The sequence below is a fragment of the Leptosomus discolor genome, chromosome 5 (assembly GCF_034619465.1).
Source record: "Leptosomus discolor isolate bLepDis1 chromosome 5, bLepDis1.hap2, whole genome shotgun sequence".
Taxonomy (NCBI): Eukaryota; Metazoa; Chordata; class Aves; order Leptosomiformes; family Leptosomidae; genus Leptosomus; species Leptosomus discolor.
This window is the reverse complement of record NC_141395.1, coordinates 8,645,432-8,659,542: the sequence shown is the minus strand read 5'-3', so window position 1 is coordinate 8,659,542 and position 14,111 is coordinate 8,645,432. Positions and strand designations below refer to the sequence as shown.

The window sequence follows — 14,111 nt, the reverse complement described above, 5'->3', positions numbered from 1 at the left end:
TTTGGGACTGCCGTGGGGCAAACGTGAAAACCCAGTATAGCAATTGCTAAGTTCTTCTGTGACCAAAGGTTGTGGTAGCTACAAATGTAATTAATTTGGACTAGTTACGAAATATGTTTGCTAGTTACAATACATGAAGATGGAATACATTAAAACATGTACTTAATTATCCTTGATCTTTACACACCATCTGCCTAGATTCTTCATTTCTGGAATCAATCGAATTTCTATCAACTTGGATGTATCTTGCCATTCCTTAATTTCAAAGGCCATTGGTTTGATTTACAAAGTAACAGGAACAAAATTATAATCTCATTATTAACGTTTTTTCCTGTAGAGATTAAAGTCCTGATAGTGTACGTACTGGTTGCTGCTATGTATTCTTAGTCTAAAAGGAACATACATTGAACTTGGCATCTGAGCACCTGCACAGCTACAGTGCACAACACCACATCCCAACCTCTGCTCCAGAGTCTTACCTGTTTAACAGCTCTTTCACAAAACTGTCTTTTGGTGAGTATGTAGCTGTGGTGGAATCTTTGACTTGTTCACACTGAATCTCACCAGGCATTTCTTGCGAAGGTTTCATGACTTTGCTCTCCATGACATCAGCTAAAATGTCCCCATTGTCCGTTTTCCTGTTAATTTTGTTTTCTATTTCACAGTGTTGTTCAGTTCTCTTTTTTTCTTTTCTTCTCTCTATTTTTGCCTGCTTAATTCCAAATCCCGAAACTTTTACATCTTTCTTTTCTACCTTTGTTTTAGGAACATCAGTTTTCCTGCTACTCAGTGCTGGGAGCTTACTCTTTCGAAAGCCAAACCAACTGGCTATAGAGGGCCCAGTCTTTTGTTTAGTCTCCGCAGTGGGAGACTTGGTTTGTCCCTGACCCTTTTGCACATTTTCTTGGATGCATAACATGACTTTCTCCTCTATTGTAGGTTGTAGAGCTGGTGAACTCAAAACATCGGTAACCTTCTCAGAGGCTTCTGCTAACTTCAAAGACATTTGATGTCTTCGTGACTTTGTTGCTTCCAGTTTATGAGGACACTTTATTCCATCTGAGCTTTGAAAGGACGAAATTTGTTTGGAAGATACAGCAGCTGATGCTTCTAACTCCAATTCTGCTGGCAGAACACCTTCTTTACTTAGAGCTTCATGTTTAAAACTTTCAGTGTTTTTCTCACTCTGAACAGATAGACTGCGTGCATCCTTCTGAGAAAATGGTTTGTTTCCATCACATTTTGAAGTGTTGTAATACAAGTCTACTTTTGAAGATGATCTGAAGGGCAGTTTGCTTGGGCTTCCATGGTGGTTATTGTAACTACTCATATTTCCAAGAGAACCTTGTCTAGAATAAGAAATTTCTGTGGGTTTAGGAGTATATGAAAGAGTCTCTGGTGTCACTGCTGACCCAGGAATGGCCTTGATTTGAAGTCCTTCCATGGCTGAGTTCTGCCTTGTTAGAGAATTTCCTCTGTCAGAAGTGTTTGTAATAATCTGAGTCCGTACTTTTCCAAGACCTTCTGTCACAGGGGCAGATGGCTTTTCCCCTGTATGAATGCTAAAACTCTGACTACGAGCTTTTGCTCCATTCATGCCCAGAGCTGGCTTCAAATGCGACTTGTTGCTAGAAGAAACAGATCTCTTAACTAATTTATTTTCTAATCCATCTACTCTGTCTACCACCAAGTTGCAGTCTTCATGTGAATGAGGTGATGCTGTATCCATACTAAGTCCCACAGCAAAATTTTTTACTTCGGTATCAGACACAGAGTCTTTTAATTCAGCATCTGTTGTACCTCTAGTGGTTATACTTACAGATTCATTTTGCTTGTACTTACTCGAACTCACATTACTTTTGGAAGCTGCATTTATGCTGTCTTTTTCCTGCTTCCCCGGTACAGTAGAGCTCTTTCGGAGAAGTTGGGGAGATTTGACAAATAATTTCAGTCCTACAGGGAGACGGGTTTTCATTCCTTTCTCATTAGAGTTTTGGGTAGCATGTGCAGTGTCACTACCATGAAACAGTGTTGACAATGGGGAATTTTTTACCTGAGGTAGTAAAGGCTCACTTGTGCTTGTTGTATGACATTGATGAGTTGCGGGGAGAATGTTTGGCATCTTTTGTGGCTGATCCACCCCACTGTCACTGGAAATATCTTTTTTGCTGGAATATGTATCTTGTGAAGAAGTTATTTCCAGTGACGGACAACCTAGAGAAAAGGACCTGGCTGTTTGAAAATCTGTGTTGGAAAATTCACGATTCCTGTGGAGACCCAGCTGATTAGGGCTCTTTGGGCAGACTTGCTTTGTGGAAACTCTGGAAAGTCCTTGGCATGCAGTACGGGGTTGCTGAGATATGCATTTATTTTGCATAATTGCTTCTGCATTTTCTTGAAGGTAAGATAATTCAATTTTGGCCCCAGAAGATACATTTTTTGCTTGCATTTCATGACTAGATTGATTATGAAAGCCAGAGTTCACAGTTCCTTTTAATGATGATGATTTCAGTATATTTTTTGCTGTTTCACTGGTACCAGCTCCTCCTAACTTTACTGCTACAGGTGGTGAATGAGCATAATTAGGCCGAATCAACAAGGATGTTGACCTGCCTGGAGGAAGGGGTGGGGATGGTGATCGGGCTTCTGCAGTTGCCGAATCACAATGGAAGTCTCTGGTTGGAGGTTCTCCATAGTCACTGGGCTCTATAAGGTGCTGAGGCAACAGTGGTGATGCTGGACTCTGACTCTTTGGATACTTTGACCCATCACCTCTGCCTGGACATTTCAAGCCTGGCAGGAGGTGGGCAGGGGGCTTTGGAATCTGGAAGTTGACTTTTGAGTCAAAATTACGAGGTGGACTTTGTGCCTTTTTGAATCTTGAAAGTTTTACAGGTGGCAGAGCAGGTGATTTTTCAAGGGTTGCAGGGCCCACTGGTTGAGCTACAGGTGTCTCCTCACTCTCTGTCATTGCAGTTTTTTGTGGAGAAAATTTACATCGGCTGGGTATTTTAGTCAAGTTTGGCTTTTGATTGATTCCTGTATGCACTGTAGAATTTGCCTTGTATGATACATCACACACTGGCTTTACTAGTTTTTGTCGTGGAGTATTTTGCACTGTCACTCTTCCACAGTGTGAAGATTCACTGCAGGTCATGGGGACAACTCTATTTTTATTCCCTGTATTATCTTCAAGAGTCTGTTTCTCGGTTTCATCTTCAGGTCTTTCTGAAGCAGTGTAGCTTCTAGCATTGGTTGCTGTCTGCAGATCAGTTATTCCCTGAGGTATAAGCTCAGTATATTCTGCACTGGACCTAGTTTGTGGCTGGTTGATTGAAATTTCATTTCTTGTTACAGTGACAACTCCAGTCTGATGTGAGCTGAATTCAATAGGCTCACCATCCTCAGCATCAAATATTACGGTAATGCACTCTTCAGAAGAGGTCTTTTTTATAACCTTTTGTTGTTTAATGAAATTACATGTCTTTGGTCTAATGTCTGAGTGAGCAGATACCTGTTTTTCCTCTTCGTCGGTAGATACAAACTGAGAATTCTCTGTGACTTTGAGCATGTCAGCGGTCTTTGTGTACTTCTCAGTAAAAGGAGCTGCTAATAAATCTGATGGACTTTTCTCATCACTGCTTTCTATATGTAATTCATCCAAGACTTCATTGTCATCAGTATCTGAAAGCTGAAAATTAAGGTCCTTCCAGCCTGTATTAGCATGGCTTTGATTTAACTGTAACTCAGGCAGCTTTGCTCTGGTGCACGATTTTACTTCTGCCTGAAATCCACTGACAAAACTAGTCAATTTTTCAGGTCTTTCCTTTGAATTAAAATAGGAACTTCTTTCTGGCAAATGTTTCCTATTAGGATCCCAGTCAAAGAGACTGTCAGAAATGCTGTGAGTTAATTTGTTACAATACGTCCTACAGTCTTTGCTTGGTACTTCCTGCAGCAACAGTAAGGATGAAGAGTCATCATCTGCATCATCATGTGAATCTGAATCATAAGAGAAAGTTTTGTTATGTTCAATGCAAATACTTCCCATTTCCATTGGCTTACAATGAGTCTGTTCGTTATGGCTGCCACATTTAACTCCAGGGGAATATATTCCTTCATTAGAGTTCATGCAATCTTTGTAACCCCATTTTGATATTAGTGAAGGTGATTCAAGTAATATTTTTTGCTTCTGTAATTTCTTCAGCCCTTCTAAGATGTGGTTTTCCTTGATACGAGTTGGAGGTAGATCATCTGCAGGGCTTGAGAGGTTGCTTGGGAGTGAAGAACCAATGCTTATTCTTTTATCCCAGCTCACGGATGACTGTTAAAACAAAACAAAACTCACATATTACTCACAAGTGCTGTTAATAAAGTGTTACCATTTTAGTACAGTGATTTAGGAGTTGCATAGGGCATTACATTTCATCCTTTGCTATTAATAGCAATGTTCTTTTTTAATAAAGGATTTCATAGTGGTGTGAAGGCTGCAGCGCATTTAAAACCTGCAGGAAGAACAATATGAATGGAAGGATTAAGATAAAGAAGAAGAACAATTTGGATTGTGAAAGACAGAATAAATGTTGGAATAAATGAGGAAACTGTGAGCAAATTGGAGTGATAAAGGAATTGTTAAAAAAAAATTAAAAGGGGGGAGAGTGAGAGGGAGGGAGACATTGGGGAGAGAACCCTTACTGAGTTTACTGATAGCTGATTTAAATATAAAAGAGTGAAGAAAGTGAAAAACAATTCTGAAATAGGCAGCTTTTCAATTAATCTTGTTTCAGACGAATTTAAGCTAATAAATGGAGAAAATTAATTTGATTTACCCTTTTGCTGCATGTCTTTCCATCATTCCAAGTGTAGGAGGAACCACTGGAATATTCACTGCAAGCACTTGAGAGGGAGAGTTCACTGCTACTGCAGCTGCTCCGGGGATACAGGCGGCTAGGACCTGTCATATTTAATTGACTCTGGCATTTCAAGACAGGTATACTGGATTTTACATTCTGCTGGCATTCCTAAAATGTGAGAAAAAACAGAAATATCTTATGAGTGGAAGAAGATAATTTAACTTCCCCTTGATGAAGAAGGACAAAGAAAAAGCAAGTAAGCTACTTACACCTTCCTGTTACGCCATTAGCATCCGGTGAATTTAATACGGAGAACTAAATTAAAAATTGCTAACATTTTCTTTTTTGGGGCAAAAACCCAGAGTCCTCCATGTTTTCTTCTTTTTTCTTGAACCAGTGCTGTTCTTTGCTAAAGATTATTCTAAGTCTATTTGAATTATGCTTTGTACATAAGCAGCGTGCTCCAGTAAGATACAGAAAACAAAGTTATAAGAATACAAGTACATCTTGACAACTGCATTATAGCCCTACAATGTAACAGATGAGGCTGTACACCCTGGACAAGGTAAATTAATTTAGTATCCGAACCAGAATGTCCACTGAGAATGGAATCTCTCCATTACAGTCTAATTTTGGTTTCCTATCTAGTTCAAAGCTTTGTCTAAGAAACTCTCTGACGTAGGACAATCCATCTTTGTGTCGCTCGCAGACAGCTGAAGCCTCTTGCTTATGCAATTTATTGACACTTTATGGCTGCCTTTAGTACTTGTGTAGTTATCGCCCCTCTCCAAATGCAATTTCAGCTGACTGTGACTAAGTGCCAGCTTTGAGTAAGAGAGTAATGAAGAGCAGATAGCACTTTAGGTTAAATATTAAACCTCTGTAGGAGTATCTAGGATGCCTTTAATTTGTTTTCAAACTAATACTCTTGTGCCTAACAGTGTTAGAGCTTCTTTAATGTTAAGTGCCTGCACCGTTCTGTTATGCTATTCTCCAGCTTCCTTACGGAATCAGATATCTTTTTAATTACCTGGAACACCAGACAGAGTGACATGACTGTTTCATAAAACTTTGCTTTGGATTTCATTAAGGCAAGCTCAAACAATATTTATTGATTTTTGTATGTAGAGATACCTCAAATTAATTTTCCTTAGATGAAAATTTTACCTTTATATTCAGGAAGACAGAAGAAAGCTAAAGTTATTGAGTCCACAAAACAATTCTCAACTTTATAAGCAGTAGACACATCTTCTTCATGCAAATCTCTGGCAAAATGCTCAGTTTGTAGGCACTTCTCATACACTAACACGTTTGTTGGCTTTCTGCTAATTTCTTCCATTTATTCCCCCATGTTCTTCCATTTATTACTACTAGGGTTGAACCTTTTTTCAGTTAAATGGGAGAGAGCAGAATTTTTACTGCTGAGGAGTTCATCAGTACAGCTGTTCATTGCTCAACTGACATAATAATGTTCTGTTTTTGACAAACGTAACTACAGGGCAAATCATTATTCTCTGTCACAGGCGAAACCTATGAATGGGAAAATCATTTAGAGGTAGCAAGAGCACATTTCACCTCTGGGAGTTATTGGTACATGTTCTCCTAGGAAGTCAAATGGATGCAGCAGGAACAGCCTTTCAATCCACTGGCTCTGGGAAGAATCCATCTTTCAGCACCAGAGGCAGGCTGATGGCTGTTTTTTTGGCTCTGAAACAGACACTCTTGCTTTGTTGAGACGAATTACTCTGTATTTCTGACATTGTGGTTCCCATGGGAAACCCCCTCTCATCAGCTTCCTCAGCTATGACGGCGTCATTCCCTGTAAGGTTGATTGTATAGAGGCCAATGGCAGCATCTGCTTGTTCTGGCTATTTCACTGCCTTTCAGCTGTGGCTTTCGGAAAACATGTCATGTCAAATTTCTGCCCTTCATACTAGTCTATGTCCCAGTCATCATCGTGTTTAAGGGAAAGGAAGCCTGTAAAATCCTTTACTAGAAGAATCTCCTGTAGGAGACAAGAGGAGATCACAGCATACTGACAAGTACTGCTTTCCCTTCCTGTCATCTTCAGCTACTCTGAGAGCCTTTCCATCCCCTCACTTTGTTCCCTTGGCACCTAAAGAGGAGAAAGGCATTTGGTCCTACAGTTTCAGCAGTGGGAAGAAAGGAGATACCTAAGCAAAGCAAAAGAACAGTGTATTACTGTAATCATCTTTATTGTTCAACAGATGAGAAAATGTGCAAAAAACTATCATGTCATTACAGATTCTCAAGTAGGATATCTACCCAATTTATAAACTGCATTAGGATCACTAAAGAGAGTGAAATTTTCTCCTGTAATTTGCCTTTATTCTCTAAATTATCTGATAAAGCACTTTGAATAGTATGTTTATGGTGCATTAATTAAATATATTTAACTTGCATACGGGTCTATTAACTGATATGGTGAAATTTTAATTTTTTGTAATCATGACTCTTAAGTCATTACCTTTAACGAAATAGAGTAAAAAGGCCTGAATTTAGTATTACAATTTAAATACATAATTTTCACTAGAAATCACAGAAAAATGAAAGAATTAGACTATTAAAGACACAAAATCTGTATTAGAAAAGCCCAACCTGAAGGCTTAATTACATATAACGCGAAGGGTCATTAGCATTTTTGTCAACCTTTGAAACAATACCTTTTCATTAAAGTATGTATTACAAAGGAGATTACAGTTCCGTTGACACTACTATACTTCAAGATCAAAGGCACACACAGGTTCAATGTCCTGTTCTTGTCCTCTTTGTTTCCCTCTATCTTTATGTGACTTTTGTTTTTTAAGCTACTTTTCTCTTTGACAATGAAACATGAAAGCCACACTGGCTAACGTTTTGCCAGATAAGCACAAAGCTAACCCGATCTGAAAAAAAAAAAAGTAGAGCCCATGAATTTTTAAAAGTTCATACATAATATATCATAAAAGTAGGATGAATAATACGGTGTATGGGCTTTAATAAAAAGCTCCTTGACCATTTCTCAGAGATTCTGAGATGTAATCAATACCCAAAAAGGTATATTGGGGACACTGCTAAGATTTACGGTTTTTTTTGCACAGAGTGACACTATCTGCTTACTATATCAACTGCGGACACAATATTGAATTTCAGAGAACAGAAGGAAGAAGAAGTATTGTTATCTGCCTCAACAGTGTTTCAATTCAGAGATCGGCTTTATGGCTCGCTCCTCACATCAGCCTTCAGAGGCGAAAAGGAGGGTTCCAAATGAGGGGTACAAGGACAGCACAAAAACTCACGTGAATTTGAGCATCAGCACTTCGAGATTGCATCAGGCTTCTGTTTCGTTCTACTTCTGAAAGCAAATCCCCAGATGAGAGGTCTAAGATGCGTGAATGGAGTTTCTAGGGGGGCAGAAGGGAATGAGCAAAGCATAAGCATTTGTCAAATGTGCAGCAGATCAGCATTTTTAATATTCCAAACTCTGCTGTTAAATTTCAAGGGAAATGAAGACCCTGAGGTAAAAGAGGATTTGTTCTAATTTGAAATGTTGCTCTTTGTGCTTACTTTGTCCAAGACTTCCTGTCTGCAGAACAGATCATTCTTCATCCAAAACAAACTCTACTTTTTCTTCTAGTCACTGTTTTGCAACTTATCATTACTTCACATGCCAACAATGACAAATGAACACGAGTCCCACCATTATCCAGAGAGTTTGACAGGTTTCAGGAAAAAAGCATAAAAAATGAACTACAAAATTAACATTTATAAATCAATCAACATGTTAATGTTGCTTTATTTACGAGCTGTTACACCTTGAGTGAATGATTGCAAAAGTGACCCTATTTTTAAACAGCATTGATCTGCTGAAGGCCTCCTTTGCACACATTTTAACTCAAAGTCATTAATGTCATCTGTTAGGAACAATTAATGTGAATAGAAAATAATTGCATCAGGGAACTAGGGACTCAGAGGATTTTGTGCATTAATATTCACATGCTGTTTGATTATATACACAGTTCTTTTTTCAGTTTTTCTTGGAAGGATGGATAAGCTTGTGCCTTTTCCTCCATGTTCAAATGTATACTAATTACTAAGGCTTTCAGTGTGCATTAAGCCTGATTTGTTTTAATTGCAGTTTCAATAAAATCCATGATTTATGTGAATGTCTTGGCCAATGACTTCAAAAGAAGAAATATCTGCAGTCTTGTCAGTCATTGGACCAACATATCATATAACAGGCAGTACGGATCTGACTCACAGTCCACTGAAATCAATGAAAAAGGACTTAAAAAAAAAAAACCAAATAAAAGCATTTTGGATCAGGCTCTTTTCATTTTCCTATTAATTCACCAAGCTTGCAACCTAAGAGACCACATCTACACCCTCCTCAGCACAGGGGTGCTCGGTTTGAAGGAATGAATGGTGCAGACCCTGTCAGGGCACTTTGCCATGGAGACCCCCTGTGAAGGATGCAAACCATAGAGTCTTGTCGAGGCTGTCCACCAAAAAGCCTGGTCAAAGAGGGAAAAAGAATCTGTAGCCACAAAAGCCCTTCCATACTGTACAGCAGTAGTAATGGCAAGACAGCAGGGCCTTGAAACATCAGTCATGCAGTATCTTATGCCCAGCTAACTACCCAGCCCTCTCTCTTGGTACTCGCTGCAGAAATTCATCTGCTAGAGAACAAAGCAGGCAGCCATTCCTACAGCCTCTATCTGCATGCTACGCTTCAGGCACCTATTCCAGACAATCTAGCTATTTTTTTTAAAAACTACTAATTATAAATTTGGGAGTAATTTTTCAAGAATTACATATTCATCCAGGTTTCTTCAGGAGGTACTACTATCTGTTGCAGACAGATTATGGAGGATATCGTCAATGATCAATATTCTGCATAAACACGTTTTGTCCAATATATTGTTGATTAGATTAAAATGCTATAAGCACTCAGTACCCAAGATATTTTTCATTATAAATACTAACTACATCCAGGCTATGTGTTTTTTAACATCAGTGATGCCCATAGCCTAGCTATTGAGTGTGCACCTTTTAAAGTGTTATTACCTGAGTTACTGTCAGGTGTCTGTTCAGGATTTAAGCTCCAGCTAAAATGCCTTCCCAAGCTCACAGATTTATAGACTTAGTACACGTGTTACTCTTGACAATAATTCCAACTGCATTGTTGAACCACCAAAGAATTCCACTGTTTTCAGAACCAGGAGTCACCAATGTTATGAACAAATGGTGTACTTGTTCTTTGCAGAGGAATTAATTACTTTCTTCAGTGAAACCTGGCACCTGATTTTTTCTTCCAATGATACTTCAGCTGAACATTATTATAGCTAGATTTGTGCATTGGGAATGATGACTGGGGACACCTGAGATGGATGAACATTTACACGCGACTATTTTCCCAGAAAAAAGTATCCTAGAAATAGTGCTATAGGAGTTTTAGAGTGGTAAAACTGTCTTCCCATTTTTCCAGCAAGGCATTTTAAGTACTTCATTACTTAAATGCAAACATATATGCATCTCAAGAAGGGAAACTAAGTATACCCCAGTAATGTCATCCAATGGAATTTCGTGTGCTGCTGTTATTGTCCATATCAGAGATAACAGCAGAGATCAGCCCACTTGGAACAGGCAGAAAACGGAAACAATTTTTGGCCAGTCATAAGATGTAGCCCAGCAGAGCACACTGTAAACAGGCTGGAGTTACAAGGGTCCCTCCACACTGGCTCGGGGACCAGAAGGGCTGGGCTGCACATGGGTCATGCTGTGTTTGAATCATCTCTGCCAGCATTAAACTCTATGACTCTATAAAACTATAATAACAAAGGTGAATCAGCAGATTAAAATGATTAATAAAGAAGGAAAGTGTGTTCTCAAGATGTATAATGTGATTATATTTCTGTATCAAACAAAAGATCATCACATTGGGAATATTCCCCCCACACACATATGCAAATAAACTAAGACACGCGGCCAGCACAATGACTAGCATTAACCAACAGCATAACAAAGTTTAACATCATTAATTAAATACAGTCACACAGCACTGAAGCAAGTCACCCAATTACAAAAGAAAAATGATAAGAAAATTATTTTTCTTTCATCTTTCTTTCCTTTTCCTCCTCTGTTTTCTAATTCAAAAATGGGAAAAACGCTACTATTTGTTGAAAAACCTCATTAATGATCCATATAAAATCAAGTAACAGATTGTGCCAACTATGTATCTTGATTCAGATTTCCTCTCAGATATGCAAAATGTACTGTGCCCTTTATGGTTATTTTCAGATGACAGTCACATAACTAGATTACTGCTCCCTTGAAAATGATACAATATTAAAATTGCTGTTGATGCTATCATGATGCAATGCAACAAAAAGCAGACCATAGCACAGAATGACTTCCACAGAAAAGATCACATCAGTTTAAATGAATACTGAAATATAAAACTGAGGAGTTACAACTATAAATCCAAGTCACCTGACCCATTTGTTGGTGCCCTATATAATGATAAGGGGAAACTGGGTAATATTCGTACACGGGGAACATCTGTGCCCCTCTGAACACAGGAAACCACCAGGAGCACTGGACTGCAGAACAGAAAACCCTTATGGAAGTGAACACAGCATGGGCTGGGCCAATCTGCTTGGGAACTACCCTGTACCGATTACTGCCGAGTCAGGTGAGGACTAAACACTTCATAGCATCTTAGCTAGACTGGACCCATGTCTCTACAGAAAGTGGGTGCTCAGAGGTACAGAGGCCAGGGCAGAGCAGAAAGGGCTTCTCTGCAGCTGCCTGTTACCAGCAGCAGAAAAGTTTCTCCTTCACCTGTGAGACTGATGCAGAAAAGGCCGTACCCTTTGTGGCTCAATGTCAAGATTAACTCCTGTAACCCACATAAAAAATAAAAACAAACGAATTGATAATCTAGGTGGAACCTATTATATCAAGTGCAATAGGAAATACAATTATCTGGCAGGCAGATAACCAATCCGTCACATAGTAGGCCAGTTCACCCTCCCCCCAGCAGCATCCTTATTAAGGTTTTCTAGGAAGATAAAAGAAGTCTACTACTTGCTGGCATGAGGCGATATTACAGAGAGACTCCCCTAACTATCGTGTCTCTTGACTGTCTCTCTGTAGAATATCTATCAGTTCCCATCTCCCTTCTGAAACGTCTAATGGCCTGCAGCATTGCCAGAACAATTTTCAATGAATTATGCCAAACTGTACATGGCTCTCCAATATTGGATGAGTTAATTGCTATTAAATCAATTGGCTTTGCTTTTCTCACATGAGCCAAAGTCCATCATTCACATGAAAGAATTCTCTCTCTAGGTTCTAAGGAGACATTTTCATCCTGGTGCTCCGTGCCAGAGGTGTAAATGTTTGTTCGGTGCATGTGGCTTCCTCTTATCTTTGCTGTCATCTGGGGCATCACAAACCTGAACAGGCATACTCTGGACTGCTCTCCTATATGACACGACCATTGCAATTGGACTGGAAGGGAATACCTTTTCGGCAGCCTTCACACCACTCATTTTTAATAATTCTCTGCACAAAGAAGAGTCTCCTCAAGTCCACAGTCAGCAACATCACCACTCCAATTCTACCCCTGTTGTACTAAATGAGTTAAGTCTCAGTAACTCAACCGAAAACGTGCAAAAAAATGTGCAACACGAGTGCTGATATAGAGATCTCTTTGTAGGTATGATAGAAGCTTATCAAAGACAAGAGCTCTTTCTAGCTGACTTTTTTTCCACAACCATCTGACCTCACTTTCCTGTTCCCTTGTTCATATTTAACTGTCATATCCATCAGAAGCAGAGTGCAGCTATGAATTAATCACATCTAGGATGAGCTTTATCTCCAAAGGTCTTACAGAAATGGTACTCTATACTACATTTCCATTACAACATAGAAGATAGCAAACCAAGTAAAGAAAACCAGATGATTAGGTATGCAATAAGAAAAACAGATGATTAGGTATGCAATTTACATAGTATTAGTTTATGAAGAAATACAATCTTTCATGAAACTAAATCTTGATTTTTTTAGTCCTTAGATACACCGCAGAGGGGATATTCAGCTGGAGATGAGAGAACATCCTTCACCTATTCCATCAGAAGTTACCTAGATTAAGAACGCGCACTATTCAAAGGATGAAGTGTGAACTTCTCATATACTAATACCCTGAAATAAAGAGGAAAGTTAAGTATAGTCAAGGAAAAAAAAATAAAGCCTCTGAAAGTAGAAATAGATTTTGCCTTTAGACAAATCAGAGTTTGTAATACATATGCTTTTGACATATGGTAATTCTGCTTTCTAAAGAGAGCAGAACAAGTGGTTGTCAACAGAAAACAGCCAAATACGAAGCAAAAGTGAAAGCTGCAAAAAGATGCTTCCATTTTATTTAATTCTAATAATCACTAACATAGGAAATGTACTTGCAATTGTATACTGTGCACATACAGCAATGCCTGGTGTTTTACTGTATACAACTGACGGAATGAAAATAAAATTATAATAATTTTTTCAGCTCTTGGAAGTTATATATTTAATAGAAAATTCATAATTATGTTCTACTTTCCTAGAATTCACTTCCTATAAACAGAACTTCATGGCCATCACTGTTTAACTGTGTAGTAAAAGAAAATTATTCTGTCCACTTTCACCATTTATAATAGCAATAGCAATTGTCATTCTGAGCTCTTTCCACAAGGTTAACACCTAACCACTGGAAAGTGGTTAAGAACATGCCTCCATCTGGTTACTGTATGTGAAGAAAGGCAGCTTCCCACTAGAGTTCTTGTGCACAGTATATGCCATCCCAGATTCCTCTTTATACCTACATACTTTAGGGTAATTTCAAGGACATTTCACTGTGGAAATAGCTGTGCTTTTTTCCTTCTAATTCTCTAATAATTTGCTTTGCAATCATAATTTATCCTAACAGTGTGACATCACTTCTGACTGCGGCTGTTTCTTAAAAATGTTCTAGATTAACATGAAATACAGCATTATGGTGGTTCAGCTGCAGAATACAGTGTGTCTTTAAGAAGCATTCCTGTCCTTTTTACTACTCTTCAGCAGTGGCTTTACATGAAGTAAGGTCCCCTATGCACAACCATATTATTGTATTTCTGCCCAGAAACAAACAGTTAATAATGTGATTGTTTTGGTGCCACTTCTGGGAATAAAACATGGCCTTATCTTATAAACTACACAGGAACATCCATATAG

General features: G+C 38.7%; 1 protein-coding gene across 1 annotated transcript in view; it reads right to left on the bottom strand.

The window, feature by feature from the left end:
* NCKAP5 (NCK associated protein 5) overlaps positions 1 to 14,111 on the bottom strand; it is a 272,102-nt gene that overhangs the window by 56,555 nt on the left and 201,436 nt on the right. Inside the window, exons 10-12 of the mRNA XM_086465475.1 lie at positions 8,153 to 8,257; positions 4,830 to 5,021; positions 480 to 4,324 (exon numbers count right to left, since the gene is read on the bottom strand). Of these exons, the coding sequence (XP_086321601.1) occupies positions 480 to 4,324; positions 4,830 to 5,021; positions 8,153 to 8,257 (4,142 nt within the window). The remainder of the gene's footprint in view (positions 1 to 479; positions 4,325 to 4,829; positions 5,022 to 8,152; positions 8,258 to 14,111) is intronic.